Raw genomic sequence first — 16,135 nt, forward strand, 5'->3', positions numbered from 1 at the left:
CAAAGGAAGAGATTCACATGTCCAGTAACAGAATAAACTACCAATCTAGTATAATTTGTCTTGTACTAGACCCACTCTTGAGGCCAAATTTCATTTTAAAAAAAACTGAAGTATTTGTGTAGAAGTAGCTAGTAGTCTATATACAGCAAGTTCTTACGTCAGGTTTTTTTGTTTTTAATAAATAATCTAGGAGTCAGTATACATGTACTACTTTTCTGCCTTACGAAAATAGAAATTTATGTCAAGTGTTAAGCATTATCACTTTGACACTGTCCTTAACTCATTATGTAGGAATTTAAAAAGGACCTTAATGGTTTTGCAAACATAAATAGTCTTAGTCACACTAAATTAAGAAAAAGTCCTTGGGGATATCTTGGAGTTAATAAAGTGACTTTCTCATATAAATAGGTTGAAAGGGTACTTCTTGAATTGTGGTGTACAAAGTCATTATAAAGCAACCTCTGTGTCAAAGCCCAAAAGAGGAGCTGCAACATTTATCTTGTTTAAAATTTCTTTGGTATTCCCCCTTTTTAGAGCACAGTTTAAATGCCATGTTCATCTAAGCCTTACTGGTTAAAAAATGTTATGGCAAGGCAAATGTACCAGTTTAAAAAAACAGATTAAAGTTCACCATTTGTAAAAATTCAAGTTTTATAATAGCTTGCTACAGCAGCTATAGATAAATTAGTCACCTTATTATAAAACTAAACCTTTGTAAACAAGTTTAAATTTTATTTTCAATAACCAAATTGCACTAGTCAAGAATATGAATTTTGAGAATCTAAAAACTAGATTCAAAGTATTGTATTACTCAATGTCCCTTTTAAGGTAGCCCTTACCTACTCTAAAACTCCAATGATAAAATTCTTAGTTTATCAAGATACAACATAGTAACACTGGATCAGAAGAAAAATTGTTATGGCATAAATTGTGGCTGGCTTCTATCCAGTCACATTGGGAATGAAGTCATCTTTGTAAACAAGTCCTGCTGCTTAAACAGCTAATCTAGGAATTTCTTCCTTAATGCCAATTTTAAGTGTTTTTTTTTTTTTTTTTTTTTTTTAAATCAAAGAATGGCAGTGAAACTTTCAAATTGGCTAGGACAGTCACAGCACTACTTTCCTGAAAACTTTAGTAGTTCAAGTTCTATGAAATTCTACCCAATACTCAGTCAATCCCAACATGTTTGCTTAGTTAACTTCTTTAGTGTTTTCCTGGTGGTTTCTCAGTGCTCTTCGGCGGTGTCATAATGCCTCCACTGCACACGGGTGACAGCTGTCCCCCCTTTCTGAAGGTGTTTACATAGTTTACTTCATCCTAGATGTGAAGAAATCATGCAGAGTTTATCAGGTAATATAAAGCACTGATAGAATAAAACAAAGTCAAACCAGCAAACTCTTGGGTATTAATTTGAGACTACGTAGGCCTCAACGTTAGTGGTCTCTCTAGGTCTCTGCAAGTAGGACTAGTCCCGTTCTGGAGATTCAGTTGTTTGAACTGCCTGTAACTGTATTTTTAAAAAACTCTTACCCCGGGCTACCGGCATTGATCCTGAAACACTCCGCAGTCTGGCTGTGACATTAGTGTGTGCCCGTTAGAACTTTCCACTCCCTAATAGCCTCTAGCACCGCCCTGAAGTATTTTTAGTATCTTTACTAATCAGTTTTGGTGACTTACTAGATATCAAACCAAGAAGCCCCACAAGAAACATACCAGCATAGACAGATAATTTGTATGTGTCTGGATATTGTGTCTATCTTCCATAGAAATCTTCTTAAAAATCTTCAGCTTCACAGGGCTAGTACTTTTTATTACACTGACAAAAGGCACCATCCAGTCTACACATTCAGAAATGTTGTCCCATTCCAAACCTAGAGAGAGGAAAGAGGAAAACGTGAAGTTTATATTAGAAACTGCCCTTAACCATAGTTTGAGAGTGTTAATCTGCTTTAAATTGTTGGAACTTGATTTTGGCCTTTTATTTTATTTGAGAGTACAAACATGTGATAGCAAAGGGAGGAGCAGAGGGAGAGGGGCAAGCAGACTCCATGCTGTACACAGAGCCTAACACAGGCCTGAAATCCAGAGTCTGATGCTTAACCCACTGAGCCACCCAGGTGCCCTGATTTTGGCCTTTTAATAATGTGACTATTTTGAGGGAGAAAAAGAGCTGTTGCTGTGTTTAAAGATTTATTTGAGAGCACACGTGCAGGGGAGGGGCAGAGGAGCAGACTCCCCTCTGAGTGTGGAGCCCAAAACAGGGCTCCATCTCAGTTTGTGGGAGCAAATCAAGAGTTGGACATTTAACCCACTAAGCCACCCAGGTGCCCCAAGACTCAGGGCTGCTTCTTTTTTTTTTTTAAAGATTTATTTATTTATGATAGAGAAAGAGGGGGGGGGGGGGCAGAGACACAGGAGGAGGGAGAAGCAGGCTCCATGCCGGGAGCCCGACGCAGGACTCGATCCTGGGCCTCCAGGATCGCGCCCTGGGCCAAAGGCAGGTGCCAAACCGCTGAGCCACCCAGGGATCCCCGAATCAGGGCTTCTTAACCAATAACTTCTACAAATGAAACAAATTGTCAATACACAAAGAATTCTTGAAGTGGAACTATACCTACGTTGACTAACTTCAAATGGACAGAAGTTCCATTTGACCTTATTTTTTGTTAATGGATATATGTTGAAGATTAGAAAGTCCTTCTAACACAAGGGAAGGTAATCTGTAATTTTATTTTAGAGCATGGGCCGTGGGGCAGGGGAAGGTGGGGGATGGAGAGAGTGCTAGCTCCAGCAGGGCAGGGGCAGAGAGGGAGGGAGAGAAGCAGACTCCCTGCTAAGAGCCGATGCCGGGTGGACTCAATCCCAGGACCCTGGGATCATGACCCGAGCCAAAGGGAGATGCTTAACCAACTGAGCCGCCCAGGTGGACTCTAAACTAATTTTCTTCTATCTTGATAGGAAGCTGAGGTTGGTACAAGTGCCCTTCCTAGTTGTGCACATGTAAGGAAACACACAGTGCCTTACCTGAGGCTTTCTTAACCACCTCAATAGAGGTAAAATGGCACAGGGCAGCGGCAGCCAGTATTCTGTACTGGAACTCCAGCGAGTCAACGGCCAGAATACACAGATCTAAAAGCTAGCAAAGGAAAAAGCAAAAACACATATTTAGGAGGAGAAAGGATGAGTATAACGTGTTGCTCCTAAAGACCAGTCAGCTGTAATGAGTACTTCGATGTGGACCCCTATGCCAAGATTGCTAGAACTGCAGGGATCCGAAGAGAACTTACTTCAGAGTGGTGGCTCGAGTTGGGAAGTGAATAGGGACCAGGACTGTTAGGATGCAGTGCTGTGGTAGTGGTAGGAAGGGCGCCTAATCCAGAGTGGGGAAGGTCTGTGCTGTGTGAATCTTAAAAGCCAAGGCAGCCGGGAAGATTGCGGGGGGGCGGGGTAGGAAGTATTCCATGTCTAGGGAACAGCACTGGCCAAGACGATGAGAAGGTACCCGTTTCCCTTGGAACATCTCGTGCAGAACAAAGGAATTCCTTTCCTTCATTCCTTAAAGGGGGAGGAGGACAGTAGCTGGAGAGGGACAGATTAGGTCATAGGTGAGCTCGGTTACATCATAAAGGGTCCTTAAGAATTTTAGTTCTGATTACTGAAATTACTGGATGATTTTAAGTCAGGAAAGATAAATTTTTAAGAATGATCCTTCAGATACCTAGTCCCTTCTATATATCTGCCTCAGTGTAGTCTGAACAGTGAGATTAGATTAGCTAAAAAAAAGGCAGTATAATCCAGGTACTAAGTTGAACAAAGGGCAAAATGGTGTAAAAAGGCTACATTTCAGAGGCCTAAGGTGATACCTGTCCAGTGGAATAAAACAAGTTGTTCACACGGGTCCAGAAGATAGTAATGTGAGTAAAAGAGTTAGAAACAAACAAGGTAGACGCAGTGATTATAGCTTATCAAATGTTTGTTCTCTATCAAAAGGAGGTAGCGGCTGCCTAAGATAATCTGGGATACTGGGAATTGTGACAGAAAAAAAAAAAAGCCTTCTTCATTAGAAAATTTTATAAGATGAACCAGTTCTAATATTTTACTGGTAATTCAGTTTTAGTTTACAGTGTGCTGACTAGATTTAAAATACAAATGAAATTTCAACCTAGGAAAAAAATAAATTTCAATCTAGATTCTTTAAAACCCATCCCAGAACACCACAGTTCCTTCAATCCCATGGTAAGCTTTTCATATCCTGCAGAGAATTAGAACATTGGTCTTCCTCGCGCCTATATGGCAGTTACGGTAGCCATTAAGATACCTCCGAGGAGCAGGCAGGAAAGAACGTTTGTTCTTCTGGCCTAGGAAAGCAGAGTTTAAACTCAAGTTTTAAAAAAGTAACTAAGGGGCAGCCCGGTGCGGGCGGGGGGGGGGGGGGGGGGGGGGCGGGGGCGGGACACTCAGCGGTTTAGCGCCGCCTTCAGCCCAGGGTGTGATCCTAGAGTCCCGGGATCAACTCCCACGTCAGGCTCCCTGCAGGGAGCCTGCGTCTCCCTCTGCCTGGGTCTCTGCCTCTCTCTCTGTCTCTCATGAATAAATAAAAATCACATAGACTCAGGGCCCCTTTTAGAAAATAAAAATAAAAAAAAGTAACTAAGGTACTCTTCATTCTAACGGTACCCCGTGTTTTCAAATTAATTTCATACGAAAGACAACAGACAAAATGCCTTTTTCCATTTTACATCAAAAAGAGGTATTTCACTGTAATTTTGGACTCAAAGAATGAAAACTACTCCTAATACATTTAAACTCAAACATTAATAAGTTTGTTTTCTAGAATTACTAAGCAACACAAGATTCTGTTCCCAGTATTTATATATCAGCAGTTCTGTTCTCATCAGTGAATTTAATTCATTATGTTTCTTGTGGTTTAGCTTATTTAAGACTATAAATGCACTAAACAGCTATAATAAATGACATTAGCATATATTCAGTGAAAATACCTGAGCTATTTGAATGAACTTTTCCTGAGAATACTGAGGTAGAAGAACTTTAGGAGCATCTTTAAGAGCATCAACTTGGAGGAAGAGATTTAGCCAGGAGATGACTGTTACAGGACAGAGTTCCCATTTTAAAGCCTGTTAATGGAATGAAAATACCTGTTAATAAATGTAGGTATATAGACAATTTAATAAATTGCTACTTTACTAGATAGTCATTTAAAAGCTTTCCGGTTTGGCTTATTTCTTCCATTTTTATTAAAAATATTCATAGCTACCTCAGAATGTAAAGGTGCTTATATTTCCCAGTCTATTAATATGGGCCCCTTTATTATTCTCTAGTTGTCTTTATTTAGAAAGCTCATTGAGCCTGGTATCCATTCCTCTTCTTTCTTATAGCCCCTGGTCTTCCACATCTATTTATTATTTATCAAAGCTGCCTTTGTGAAATTGTATTCAATGACCAAAGCCAATTCTATTCAGATTTTCCAAGAACTGATTCCAGACTTTTTCTTTCCATGGTCTTTGATAGCTTCTCATCAATGTAAAAGTTCAAAACAAAAAAGACAAATCCTGATTTATGATATCCTCTCCTCCATGAAGCCCAGGGACTTTACCATTTACAAGCAGTCTACAATAATTAGGGGAGAACAGTGTTACAGAAAATTCAATCTTCTGTTTACATCCTCTTTATGCAGTGCTTCAAGCCTTAATCTGAGCAAGTTTATTGTGAGAATGGAATCTTGCCTGGGCACTTGATATTTAAGAGCCATGAATATAAATGTTCATAGACATAATTAGCAAAAAATATGAATTTATAATACATATACCTTAGATAATCTATAAGTGAAAGTCATTGTTTTCTTGTGTCTTATGTATAAATTCATGGTATCCAGATTTAATAACATACTTTCTAGTAGCTAACATTCAGCCTTAACTCTAATTTGGGGCCTGATTAAAAACCTTTACGCTTCTCTTCTCCATCCTTCTATGTTAATAGCCCTTTTTTAATAAAAAGAAAAAAAAAAGGCAATGAAATAATTCTCATTATCTTTTGGAAGAAGGGGAAAGTCCGAACTAAGACTTGGTAGTCATTGTAATTCATTTATACGTATTCACGCGTGGTATGCTAACTATACTTTTCAAAGTGCTGTTCTTAATCACTTTAAAATCAAGAAAGTAATATATTCTCAATATTGAAAACTTCAAAGATAGAGAAAAAGAAGAGTCTACAGGTTAAGTAAATTCCCCTCTATTCATACCATTGTCAGTATGTTGATGCATTAACTTCTTTGAACTGGACCCTAAAACTGAATAAAACCTGTTCTGACTACTTATATTGTGGTCTTTCAGTAGTAACTACTAAGTTACTAAATTGCAACCTAGACGTAATAAGTTTATTACCTTTAATATAATAAGTTCCATTCTTAAGATATCCTCTTCACTGCAGGCACCATCAGTGACATAAGCAAACTCTTGGAGCTTAGGAGCATAAATTTCCTTTAAAATGTATTTTTAAAAAATTAAGCACAGTTGAAATTGTGATGAAAGCAAAAAGTCACACAAATCACATACAGGCCTCATTTTTAAGGACAGCTTCATAAAGTGATGATATATCTTAGTAACGAAATTTTTTTTTAAGGATGTAGGAATCTAAATTAGCCAACTATACTGAGACTTATTTTCATAGACTTGATCTTGAATTTCATTTAATAAACAGCTAGAATATTTTAACCAGTCATTTCAGTTAAAAAATAAAAAGCCAAACTTCTTTTAAGATTGCTTGGTGTAGGGGATCCCTGGGTGGCCCAGCGGTTTGGCGCCTGCCTTCAGCCCAGGGCCTGATCCTGGAGACCTGGGATCGAGTCCCTTGTCGGGCTCCCTGCATGGAGCCTGCTTCTCCCTCTGCCTGTGTCTCTGCCTCTCTCATGAATAAATAAATTCTTAGTGTATTGGCCAGACTGAACCAAGGCTTAACTAAGGTCTAGAAACTATGGAAAACCTTTCCTTTCCTTTATAAAAAGTAGGTTATGTCGAGAAATATGTTGTGCAGTTTGGCCGACTGGTCTGTCTTAAGAGCCCAGAGAACAAACGGAATGATGAGAGTAGAAGAGAGACCTGCTACGAGTGAGAACAGGCTGGAAAGAATACCTGAAGCATATAGTGAGAGTCCAAATAGTGAATCGGTCCCTCTCCCACCCTCAAAATGACACAGGTTTCAAACTTTCAGAAGAAACTATGATATCCAAACTGTATTAAGAAAAAAGATTGTGTGAAAGAAAACCTCAGGCAAGAAAAGAATTGTCCTCTTTTCTGTCCTGGCACTACCACCAGATACAGAAATCTTAGTGTGGATATAGATCATTATTATTCTAACTCGGTGTTGTATTTATTTCATCTGGTTGGTCAGTATTCAAAGACCCTCCTATGGATCCTAGTGCCAGGATTATGTACAGAGACCACACCGGTGTATTTTGTTCAGCAGAATGTGCCATAGAACACTTCACCCAGGTAATGTTCCAGAATCTAAACCAGATGCTCAGATACTACAAAGGGAACTATGTTTATCCATTCATCCAAAATCAATAATATTCAGAAAATGTTTTGGAAAAAAACCCCACTCATCTTTCCTACAGAGTTACTGTCAAAAGCTCTATTGGCTAGAATTTTTTTTTTTTTTTTTTTTTATGGCTAGGATTAATGTGCTGATTTAAAGGAGTCTGAGGTAAATAGATAAACTTTGAGAACTTACCTCAAGTTTGGAAGCAATGAATAATGAGGTAATTCCAATGAGTTGGAGCATATTTTTATTTATATCCTTCTGTGTCAACATAAATCTATCAAAAAAGTCTTGTGCCAGGTAAAACGTTTCTCTATGAAGTGTGTATACTTCACATACCTAGAGAAGAATCCACACGTTGAAATATTCTATGCATTTCTCCAAATTAGAAAGATCTCTCCTAAAATACCAGTCTTCAGAATACTTTTTTTATTTTTTCTTCAGAATATTTCTAAAGCCAACTTTGCTTTTTAGGATACCACAGCTGGGATTGGGCGGGGGGGAGGGGAGGCAGATCATTAACGTGCACTATGATAGGATAAAAAGTATCTATTACCATCCGCATTTGTTCTTACTAGTTTTATAGTTTTTTTTTTTTTTTTCCCCATGAGGACTTAATTTGTTCCCAGATACATTTATACTTTTGCTGATTAGGAGTGATAACTTTTTTCCATTAATTTCCTAATTGTTTATTGTTGGTAAATAAGTTTTCACGCTTAGTTTGTATTTTTAATTCTAACAGCTCTATATGATTCTCTTCACTGCTCTATGTAGACATTTAACTACAAAGTGATACAGTTCCTTTCTGTTTTTAACTTCATCTTTTCATGTTGTACTGCATTGGCTAAGAGTCTTTATAGAAGAGAACTGAGTGAACAACATTGGTGATAGAAAAGTCTTGATCTCATCCCTCGTTTTTGACTATAGTGGGAATTTCCCTAATGTTTCACTAGTGTCATTAATAATAAACAGTATCTGTCATTTCCATACTTATTATAGGGAAAGCTTTAAATTCTCAACTCCAGGAAGTAGCAACCATTATCCCCATTTTGAAAATGAGGAAACAGGGATGGAAATACAGGAGTTTCTAATATACAATGTGTAAAGGGAATCTTCATTTATTATACATTTTGAAATGAACGGAAACCATTTTAAAAAAGGGTCTCTCACGTCTATTGAGACTTTGATTTTTTTCCTTTAAAACATTAAAGTACTGTTGAACCATCTTTGCATTCTGAGACTGAAAGGATGTACTAAGAAAAAGTTTAACACTCTACAGTTTTGCATATAATCCTATTTAAGGGAAAACAATAAATCTGATGGACAACCACCAGATAAAAAGTCAGTGTAACATAAAAAAGGAAAAAAAAAATCTACCTAATTGTGCTTTGGTTGCTTCCATAATCACTAGGCACTCCAGAAGTCAAGAAGCAGCCACCTACTTGTACCGACACGATTGAAACAGCTTCCCTTCTATTCAGAATAAGGTATGAGAACTGGACTCAAAAGGGCAGCGTTCTATAGTCTTAAGAACTTTTCTGATAGCTTCTGAGATCTACTCTGCCATGTATCATTCTACCAAGGAGCCTGTAGGGTTTCTCCCTCCGTGCATCATCTCTGTCAAGCACAGGGAAAACTACAGAGCAAGTATCCAAGGGCTGGAGGAAGATCAGTTGGTCATTTACACAAGTAATCCCTTTCTCAATAATTTGAGACTCTTAGAATTTATCCAGAGAAGGGGAATGGACCTAAGCAGTAGAACATTCTGGCACAGATCTTTAGAAACTTGGAGATCACTGTTACTCCTTTACATTAATGGCACAGTGCATTATGGAAAGGAATAAAGGTATATATTAAAGGGAAACTATAGGAAACCTACAGGGCTTATTAGCCTTCTGGATATTCAAAGCCTCCTTATCACTTAGGACCTAGAAATCAGGATTCCAAATCCTATTTTGATTTTGGTGACACAGAAAAGGACCTCTAAGGGCCCTGAAACCTCATCCTGGTTCTTTGCGTAGCAGGGTTCAAAACCTCGTCAGTTATACGTCCCGTTCATCTTGGTTACCCTCAGCCGTAACTAATGCCTGGCACACAGCACCACCCACAGACATCAGGAATTCTCAATTGGGTTTGGCTTGTAAGGGATGTAGTGGCTGTGTTAAGATTTCATTCTCACAAGGCAGACGCGTTCCATTTTGGACTACCGTAGGTACCCCCAAAAGGATGGCTCCTACCAAGGGCACGTGGAAGGCGCACACACATCTAAATATCTTTCCATTATACAGAAACAAAGGAAATTTATATTGATGGAACATACCTCTAAAAGCCAGTCTAGAAGTATTGACCTCATCTGTGGCTCCAAGTCAGAATGCAGAACTTCAAAATGTTTGTCGTGAACATATCTGCTCTCTTTTTTTAGCATGTTTAGCCAAACATCCTTTGAACATCCCCAACTATGGAAAGAGAAAGAAAAGAATAACCATGTGACCCACAGAATATGCTGTTTTACAAAGAATAAACTTCAGGCATTGAAATAAAATTTTCAGTTAGAACATGGAAGGAGCAGCTCTTAATAAGTTAGGACAAAATTGCTAGAAACCATTTCTTTATCATGAAAAAGCAGAAGCCTGAAATCGTACAGCAAGAACCTAGGCTGTGGATTTCAGGAGTACTTTCCCCATTTATAAATTACAAGTTCTCCCACTTAAGATAACAAGGTTTTCTCAAGAGCGACACAGAAAATCTAAATATTTAAGCATATAATCCCAGTAGAGACCAGCTGCAGTCCTCTCCAAATCAATCGGTAGTCGAGTCACCTACCGTGGTGGTAGCTGGACAAAGTACAGCGAAGGAAGGGGAGGGACGGTAAGTGTAAATGTCTGCCCGTTAATTTGTGTATTAGAGTCAAATATACTACACGTTTTGTGTAAGCTGTACCTTAGTCACATTAACTAGAAAAAAGAACTGTGTATGGATCTTCCTAAGCTTGGCAAGAAATAATAGGGTTGATATGTCAAGTGAAAATGGAGTTCATGTTAAAGTGCTTCCATTTGAACAATGATTTTAGAAAAATCATTTAAATTCCATTAAAAGAGGATTCAGCTCTTCTCCTGAGGCTAATGGTATTCAGCAATGAAAATAACTTCATAAAATCAGTATTTTAAATACCCATATCCTTTGCAAACAGCACCATTCTCGATACATGCATAAATATTAGTAAAGAAAGCAAGTTTTGGATGTTTTTCTATTCTTATAATGAAGGCAAAATAGGACTCAAAAGTGTCATATTATGTACAATATTTAGTACAATTTTAACCTTTGATATTAAATTACAGAATAGGGATCCCTGGGTGGCACAGCGGTTTGGCGCCTGCCTTTGGCCCAGGGCGCGATCCTGGAGACCCGGGATCGAATCCCACGTCGGGCTCCCGGTGCATGGAGCCTGCTTCTCCCTCTGCCTGTGTCTCTGCCCCTCTCTCTCTCTCTCTCTCTGTGACTATCATAAATAAAAAAATAAATAAATAAATAAATAAATTACAGAATATTTTCTTACCTTAAATCAGGCAAAGGTGAAGGATTAATAAAAAGATTTTTAAATCTGTAATTTGTAAATCTAGAGAAGTCACTTGTTCCCATTTCTTTGTGGGGTGTTTCAATGATAATACATGGACTGATCCCCCCGGATAATACAGGTGGCCAACAATTCTGTCATTAAAAAAAAGAAAAAAATGGTGCAAAAAATCAGCTTTTGTCTTGGATCGTTCCTAAGTGGAAGCGCATATCTCTACACGGTCTATAGCTAGCATGGCTGACATCTAGTAGACAGGCGTATCTTATACATAAGACATAACAGCTCCTAGTGATCTTCGTGAGTAGCAACGGGTGGGATGTTTCAGAGAACAAAATACAGTTCTGGAAATACAAGAAGACATCAGGTGTCGGGGGAGGGGAGGATTAAGAAAATGCATCTGTAGCCAAACACGAATCACTTTCAGGATCGTAAAAATCAAAATTCTGCCTCGGCTTAGGGCAGTGGCAAGGGCACCTTGTTTTATAGGAAGCTCCTCCCTCCCTCCCCACCCCAGGTAAGCCTGCGCCCATACTTCAGAACGCGATAAGGCAAAGCCTTAAAAAATGGAATCCACTGAATGAAGTCAAACATTTAAACGACTCTTTCCCCAACCGAGGCTGGTTTCAAAGAGGACCAGAGTCTCCAGAGTTCTCTGTACCCCACCCACGGGGAACAGGTAGCCAGGGGGACGTGCCAGCTGTCAGTGGCTTCACATCCCACTTGGGCCCCAAGGAGCAGCTCTTAGGACCCTCCACGGCAGTCAGTCGGGGAGGGAACAAAGAGCAGTACATTGGACAGATTAGGCGGGCCCTGGTGCACCAGGCGACTCCAAGAGGGAGGGATTTACAAAGAGGAACCAGCTGCTTCAAGGCAAACTTACTCTGCAGCTGTAGGGGGACTGGGGCCGCACCAGCCCCCCGGAGATGCGCGCCTTCCTGCGGACCCCCGGGGCCCTCCCGGTCACCGCGTCAGCGGGGTCTTCCCACAGCCCCGCAACAGCACAGTGCTGCTCTCCCCGTCCCCGCTTGTTTCGCCCCAATGCCCCCAGCCCAGCCCCGCAGTACCCTAATCTCATACTGCTGTTTCCTGGCGGCCTCCTCTTTTCTTTTTTTGACATCCTGCAAAACAGAAGAGCGCACTGTCACACCGAGGTCCAGCCGGGGATTCCTCCCCCGCCCCCACCTGCCCGCCTGTCCCCTTGGCTCCCTCACCTGGGCGGTTTTCCTCTTCTTAGCCTGGATTATCTGGGCTTCTTGGGGGGAATCCGTCTGGCTGGGCTGTGGCTGCTGCTTGGCTTGTAAACGGCTACTGCGGGGGAGAGTTGGGGGGAAGCTTTCACTGGGTGCTGAGCCTCAGGCGCAGCGCTCATCTCAAACGCGCGCACAAGACCAGCGAGGTTACCTGCGTCTGGACATCCTCCTCGTTCGGGTGAAGCCTCTGGAGGGAGGGAGGGGGAAAGCAGGGCTCAGGGGCACTGTCAGCCGCGCTCCCCTCGCCCTGCCCCGGCCCGGCCCGGCCCTGCCCCGGCCCGCGGGTCCTGCGCTGCCAGGCCTGGAGGTCCCCGTGTGGCTCGGGGCACAGCCTGCGCTCAGCCGCGGCGCGGGGGTCCCCGGGGTCCCCACCCCCCACCCCCCACCCCGGGCGGGCCGCGGACGCTCAGGCGGCGGAGGAGCCGGTTCCGCGCCAATTTGGAGAGCGGCGGCGGCGGCGGCGGCGGCGGGAACTGGGGCTTGGGTCGCGCCCTCCGGCCTCCCCGCCGCCCTCCCCCCCCGGGCCCGGCCGCCGCGGGGACCCCGGGACCCCGACCCCGGGGGGGAGCCAGGGACACGGGCACGGACCCCGCGGGGGCCAGCCCGGGAGGACGCCCGCCCCATGCCCTCCGCGCGGGGGCCGCCCCGACGACGCCGGGACGCACGACCCCCGGGACCCCGCGCTTCCTGCGGCCCCCGCCCCGGGCAGCCCCCGGCACGGCAGCCCCCGGCACGGCGGCCCCCGGCACGGCCCCGGCACGGCGACCCCGCAGGGCGGCAGCGCGGGACGCCCCTCCCCCGCCCCCAGGCCGCGCCGCGGGGAGCCCCGAGGCCGGGAGCCGGTGCCCCGCAGCCCCACGCCCCGCGCCCCGCGCCTCCTCACCGCGGGACCCGCCGCCGCTCCGCGCTCAGCTGGCGCCGGCGCCAACCAATATATAGGCCGGGCCGGGCCCGCCCGCGCGCATGCGCCTCGGCTGACACCTCCGGGCGCGCGCCCCCCCCCGCCCGCCCGCCCGCGCTCCCCGCGCTCCCCGCCCGCCCGCGCTCGCCGTCTCCCGCCCGCGCTCCTCCCGCGCCTCCCCTGCGCCCGCCCCCCGCGCACCCCCCGCGCCCCCCGCCCCGCGCGCCCCCTTCGGCGTCCCCCCCGCCCAGGCCCTCGGCCCGCGCCCACCTGCCCGGCGCCTCACCTGCCGCTGCGGCCCCGCGCGTCCCGCCCCCGGGCCGGGCCTGGAGCTGCCGCGCGGCGGCCCCGGTGCGCGGAGGCGGCGGGAAGCGGGCGGCCGGGGAGGCGCGGGCTCGGCGGACCCGCCCCCGGGAGCGGCCAATGGGAGGCGCGGGCGGCGGCGCAACGTGCAGCGGCCGCGGAAGGTAAACACGGCCCCGGCCCCGGCCCCCGCCCCCGCCCCCGCCCCGCGCAGGCCGCCGCGGAGGAGCCCCCCGCCCGGACCCCCCCGGACCCCCGCCCCCCCACCCCGGGGCCCGGGCCGCGCCGCCTCCGCCGCCTCCGCCTCCGCCTCCGCCTCCGCCCGCCACGTGCGGCCCCGCCCCGCCGCCAGCGCGCCCTGCGGAGCCCGCCCTGCCGAGGGAGCCGCGCGCCCGCCCGCCCCGGCCGCCCCGCGGGGACCCCCGAGGGCCGCAGCGCCGGGAGCCGCGGGCCGGGGACGCGGGCGGGAACAAAGGCGCCCCGGGGGCGGGCACGACCCTGGCCCGGCGGGAGCCGCTGCGGGCGGGCGGGCGGCGGGCGGCGGGCGGGCTCCCGAGATGCACCGGGCGGCGGCGGGGACCGGGCCCCTCCCCTCCCCCCCCGCCCCCCCCCCCCCGCGCCCCTCCGGACTCCGAGTCCTCCCGCAGCCCCGCGACGCCGGGGGGACGAGCCCCGGGGCTTCGAGGCCCACCTCGCCCGCGGGGCGCTCAGGGGCGGGGCCGGCGGCCGAGGCTTCCCGCGCGCACGGCGGCCCCGGCGGACAGGTGGATGCGCGCGGCGGGGCGGGCCCGGGAGGGAGGGGGGACCCCGCGGCCCCGGGATCGAGTCCCGCGCCGGGCTCCCGGCTGCAGCCCGCTCCTCCCCCGCCTGGGCCTCCGCCTCCCTCTCTCTGTCTCATGAATAAATAAATAAAATATTAAAAAAAGAAAATAAACGAGATGCGGAATCAGCGGTGAACTTCGGCCGCAGCCCCGGGAAAGGACACGGGAGAGGCGACCTCAGGGCACGAGGCCGAGCGGGGCGGAGAGGGACCCGGGTTCCAATCCGGATCGCCTGCAACTTACCAAGTTCCTCCGAGCGAGGGTTTTCTCCAGAAAGCGAAGCAGACCCTCGTTTCCAGGCTCCTTCTAAAGATCTACTTAGAGACGCCGGTGCACGTGCCCGTCGCGGAGCAGATGCGCAGGGCCAGGCCCTTGGCCCCCCTGTCCGCTCCTCTCACTGGTTTACACCCGCAGAAACCGACTTGCTTGAAAGATCCTGGGTGAAACAGAAAGCTGAATCACAGAATTGCCATTTCCCGGAATTTTAAGTCTTAAAAAAAAAGTATCGAATGTAAGTCATCTCTGTTCCCAACGTGGGGCTTGAACTCACGACCCGGAGATCAGGAGCCAGGGGCCCTCAGACATCGTCCTTCAATATGTTATCTTTGCTTCATATTTGTATACATTCCTCTGTAGCTCCCTCTTTCCCCAACTTATCCCAGTTTTTTAATTATTATTATTATTATTATTTTTATCCCAGTTTTAAAATTCACTTATTTTTGCATTCTGCGGTTTGTGAGATCCAGTCCTGTGTCAGGTTCCACGCTCAGTACGGAGCCTGCTTGAGATTCTCTCTCTCTCTTTCTCTTCCCCTCCTGCTTGTGCTCACTCTCTCTAAAATAAATAATTTCTTTTAAAAATTGACTTTGGGGACGGCTGCATGGCTCAGTGGTTGAGCATCTGCCCTCGGCCCAGGGCATGACCCCGGGGTCCCGGGATCGAGTCTCACATCAGGGTCCCTGCAGGGAGCCTGCTTCTCCCTCTCCCTATGTCTCTGCCTCTCTCTCTGTCTCTCGTGAATAAATAGATAAATCTTTAAAAAAAAATGACTTTGAAATGTATGATATTCTTTCATGCTTGTAATAATTTTAGAAATTTTGGCGTTTTCTAAAGTATATTTTCCCCATTTTTCATGCAAAGTTAAAACACCATGTTATGTAAAGTAGTGGCTTCTATAGGGCTTGAATTTTCAGGGAAAAAAGGGGAGGGGAGAAAAACAGAAGACTTTGAGGCACGGGTTTAAAAAAAATCAGGTTCAGCCCACTTATTTCTTGTTTCTGTACCTTTTCCTCCTTATGCCTCCTCTGTGAAACCTTCCCAAAACCCCTTTACTGTACTTTTCAGTTCTGCTCACCTCACAGGACAATAATTACCTATTGAAACGTCTTTGATCTCCACCTAGGCCTTGGGTCTTGTTTTGTTCATCTTTTTTTTTTTTAATTTTTATTTATTTTTGATAGAGAGAGATCTGCGCCACCCAGGGATCCCCTGTTCATCTTTTTTATAGTCCGGACCCAGCAGTTCAGAGGCATATGAAGTAGGACCTTGGTAAATACTGAATTGAATGACGCAAGGAGATCCCACTGTAGAACTTGGATTCTCCAAGGCTAGAGTAATGGACAGTAGAATTATTCCCAATTAATGATAAACTTCTTACAAACTAATCAGTTCTATTTTTTAGAAGTTTTAGATTTATGGAAAAATGGTGAAGGTAGAGCCGAGCTTCCAT

General features: G+C 45.9%; 1 protein-coding gene and 1 long non-coding RNA gene across 4 annotated transcripts; one reads left to right on the plus strand and one right to left on the minus strand.

Moving 5' to 3' along the window:
• Positions 1 to 1,030: 1,030 nt before the first annotated feature.
• CCNE2 (cyclin E2) lies at positions 1,031 to 13,664 on the minus strand. Of its 3 annotated transcripts, none has more exons than XM_025433681.3 (12): positions 13,569 to 13,664; positions 12,533 to 12,568; positions 12,343 to 12,439; positions 12,196 to 12,249; positions 11,114 to 11,265; positions 9,878 to 10,013; positions 7,750 to 7,896; positions 6,402 to 6,497; positions 5,001 to 5,135; positions 3,025 to 3,136; positions 1,714 to 1,871; positions 1,031 to 1,317 (listed from the first exon to the last, which is right to left on the minus strand). In XM_025433681.3, exons 2-12 carry the CDS (start codon positions 12,544 to 12,546, stop codon positions 1,204 to 1,206), a joined length of 1,215 nt encoding a protein of 404 aa, XP_025289466.1. In that variant the 5' UTR covers positions 12,547 to 12,568; positions 13,569 to 13,664; the 3' UTR covers positions 1,031 to 1,203. The 3 variants fall into 3 exon arrangements, with proteins under 3 accessions (XP_025289466.1, XP_025289465.1, XP_035564383.1); XM_025433680.3 differs by lacking the exon at positions 13,569 to 13,664 and adding an exon at positions 13,265 to 13,354; XM_035708490.2 differs by lacking the exon at positions 13,569 to 13,664 and adding an exon at positions 13,265 to 13,331 and having other exon boundaries at positions 12,343 to 12,436.
• On the plus strand, positions 3,135 to 11,120 carry LOC112650820 (uncharacterized). The gene is made up of 4 exons (XR_003130475.3): positions 3,135 to 3,914; positions 7,408 to 7,508; positions 8,969 to 9,044; positions 10,896 to 11,120. It is a non-coding gene; the product is annotated as an uncharacterized LOC112650820 (long non-coding RNA).
• Positions 13,665 to 16,135: the final 2,471 nt, after the last annotated feature.

This window comes from Canis lupus, chromosome 29 (genome assembly GCF_003254725.2).
Source record: "Canis lupus dingo isolate Sandy chromosome 29, ASM325472v2, whole genome shotgun sequence".
In the NCBI taxonomy this organism is placed as follows: domain Eukaryota; kingdom Metazoa; phylum Chordata; class Mammalia; order Carnivora; family Canidae; genus Canis; species Canis lupus.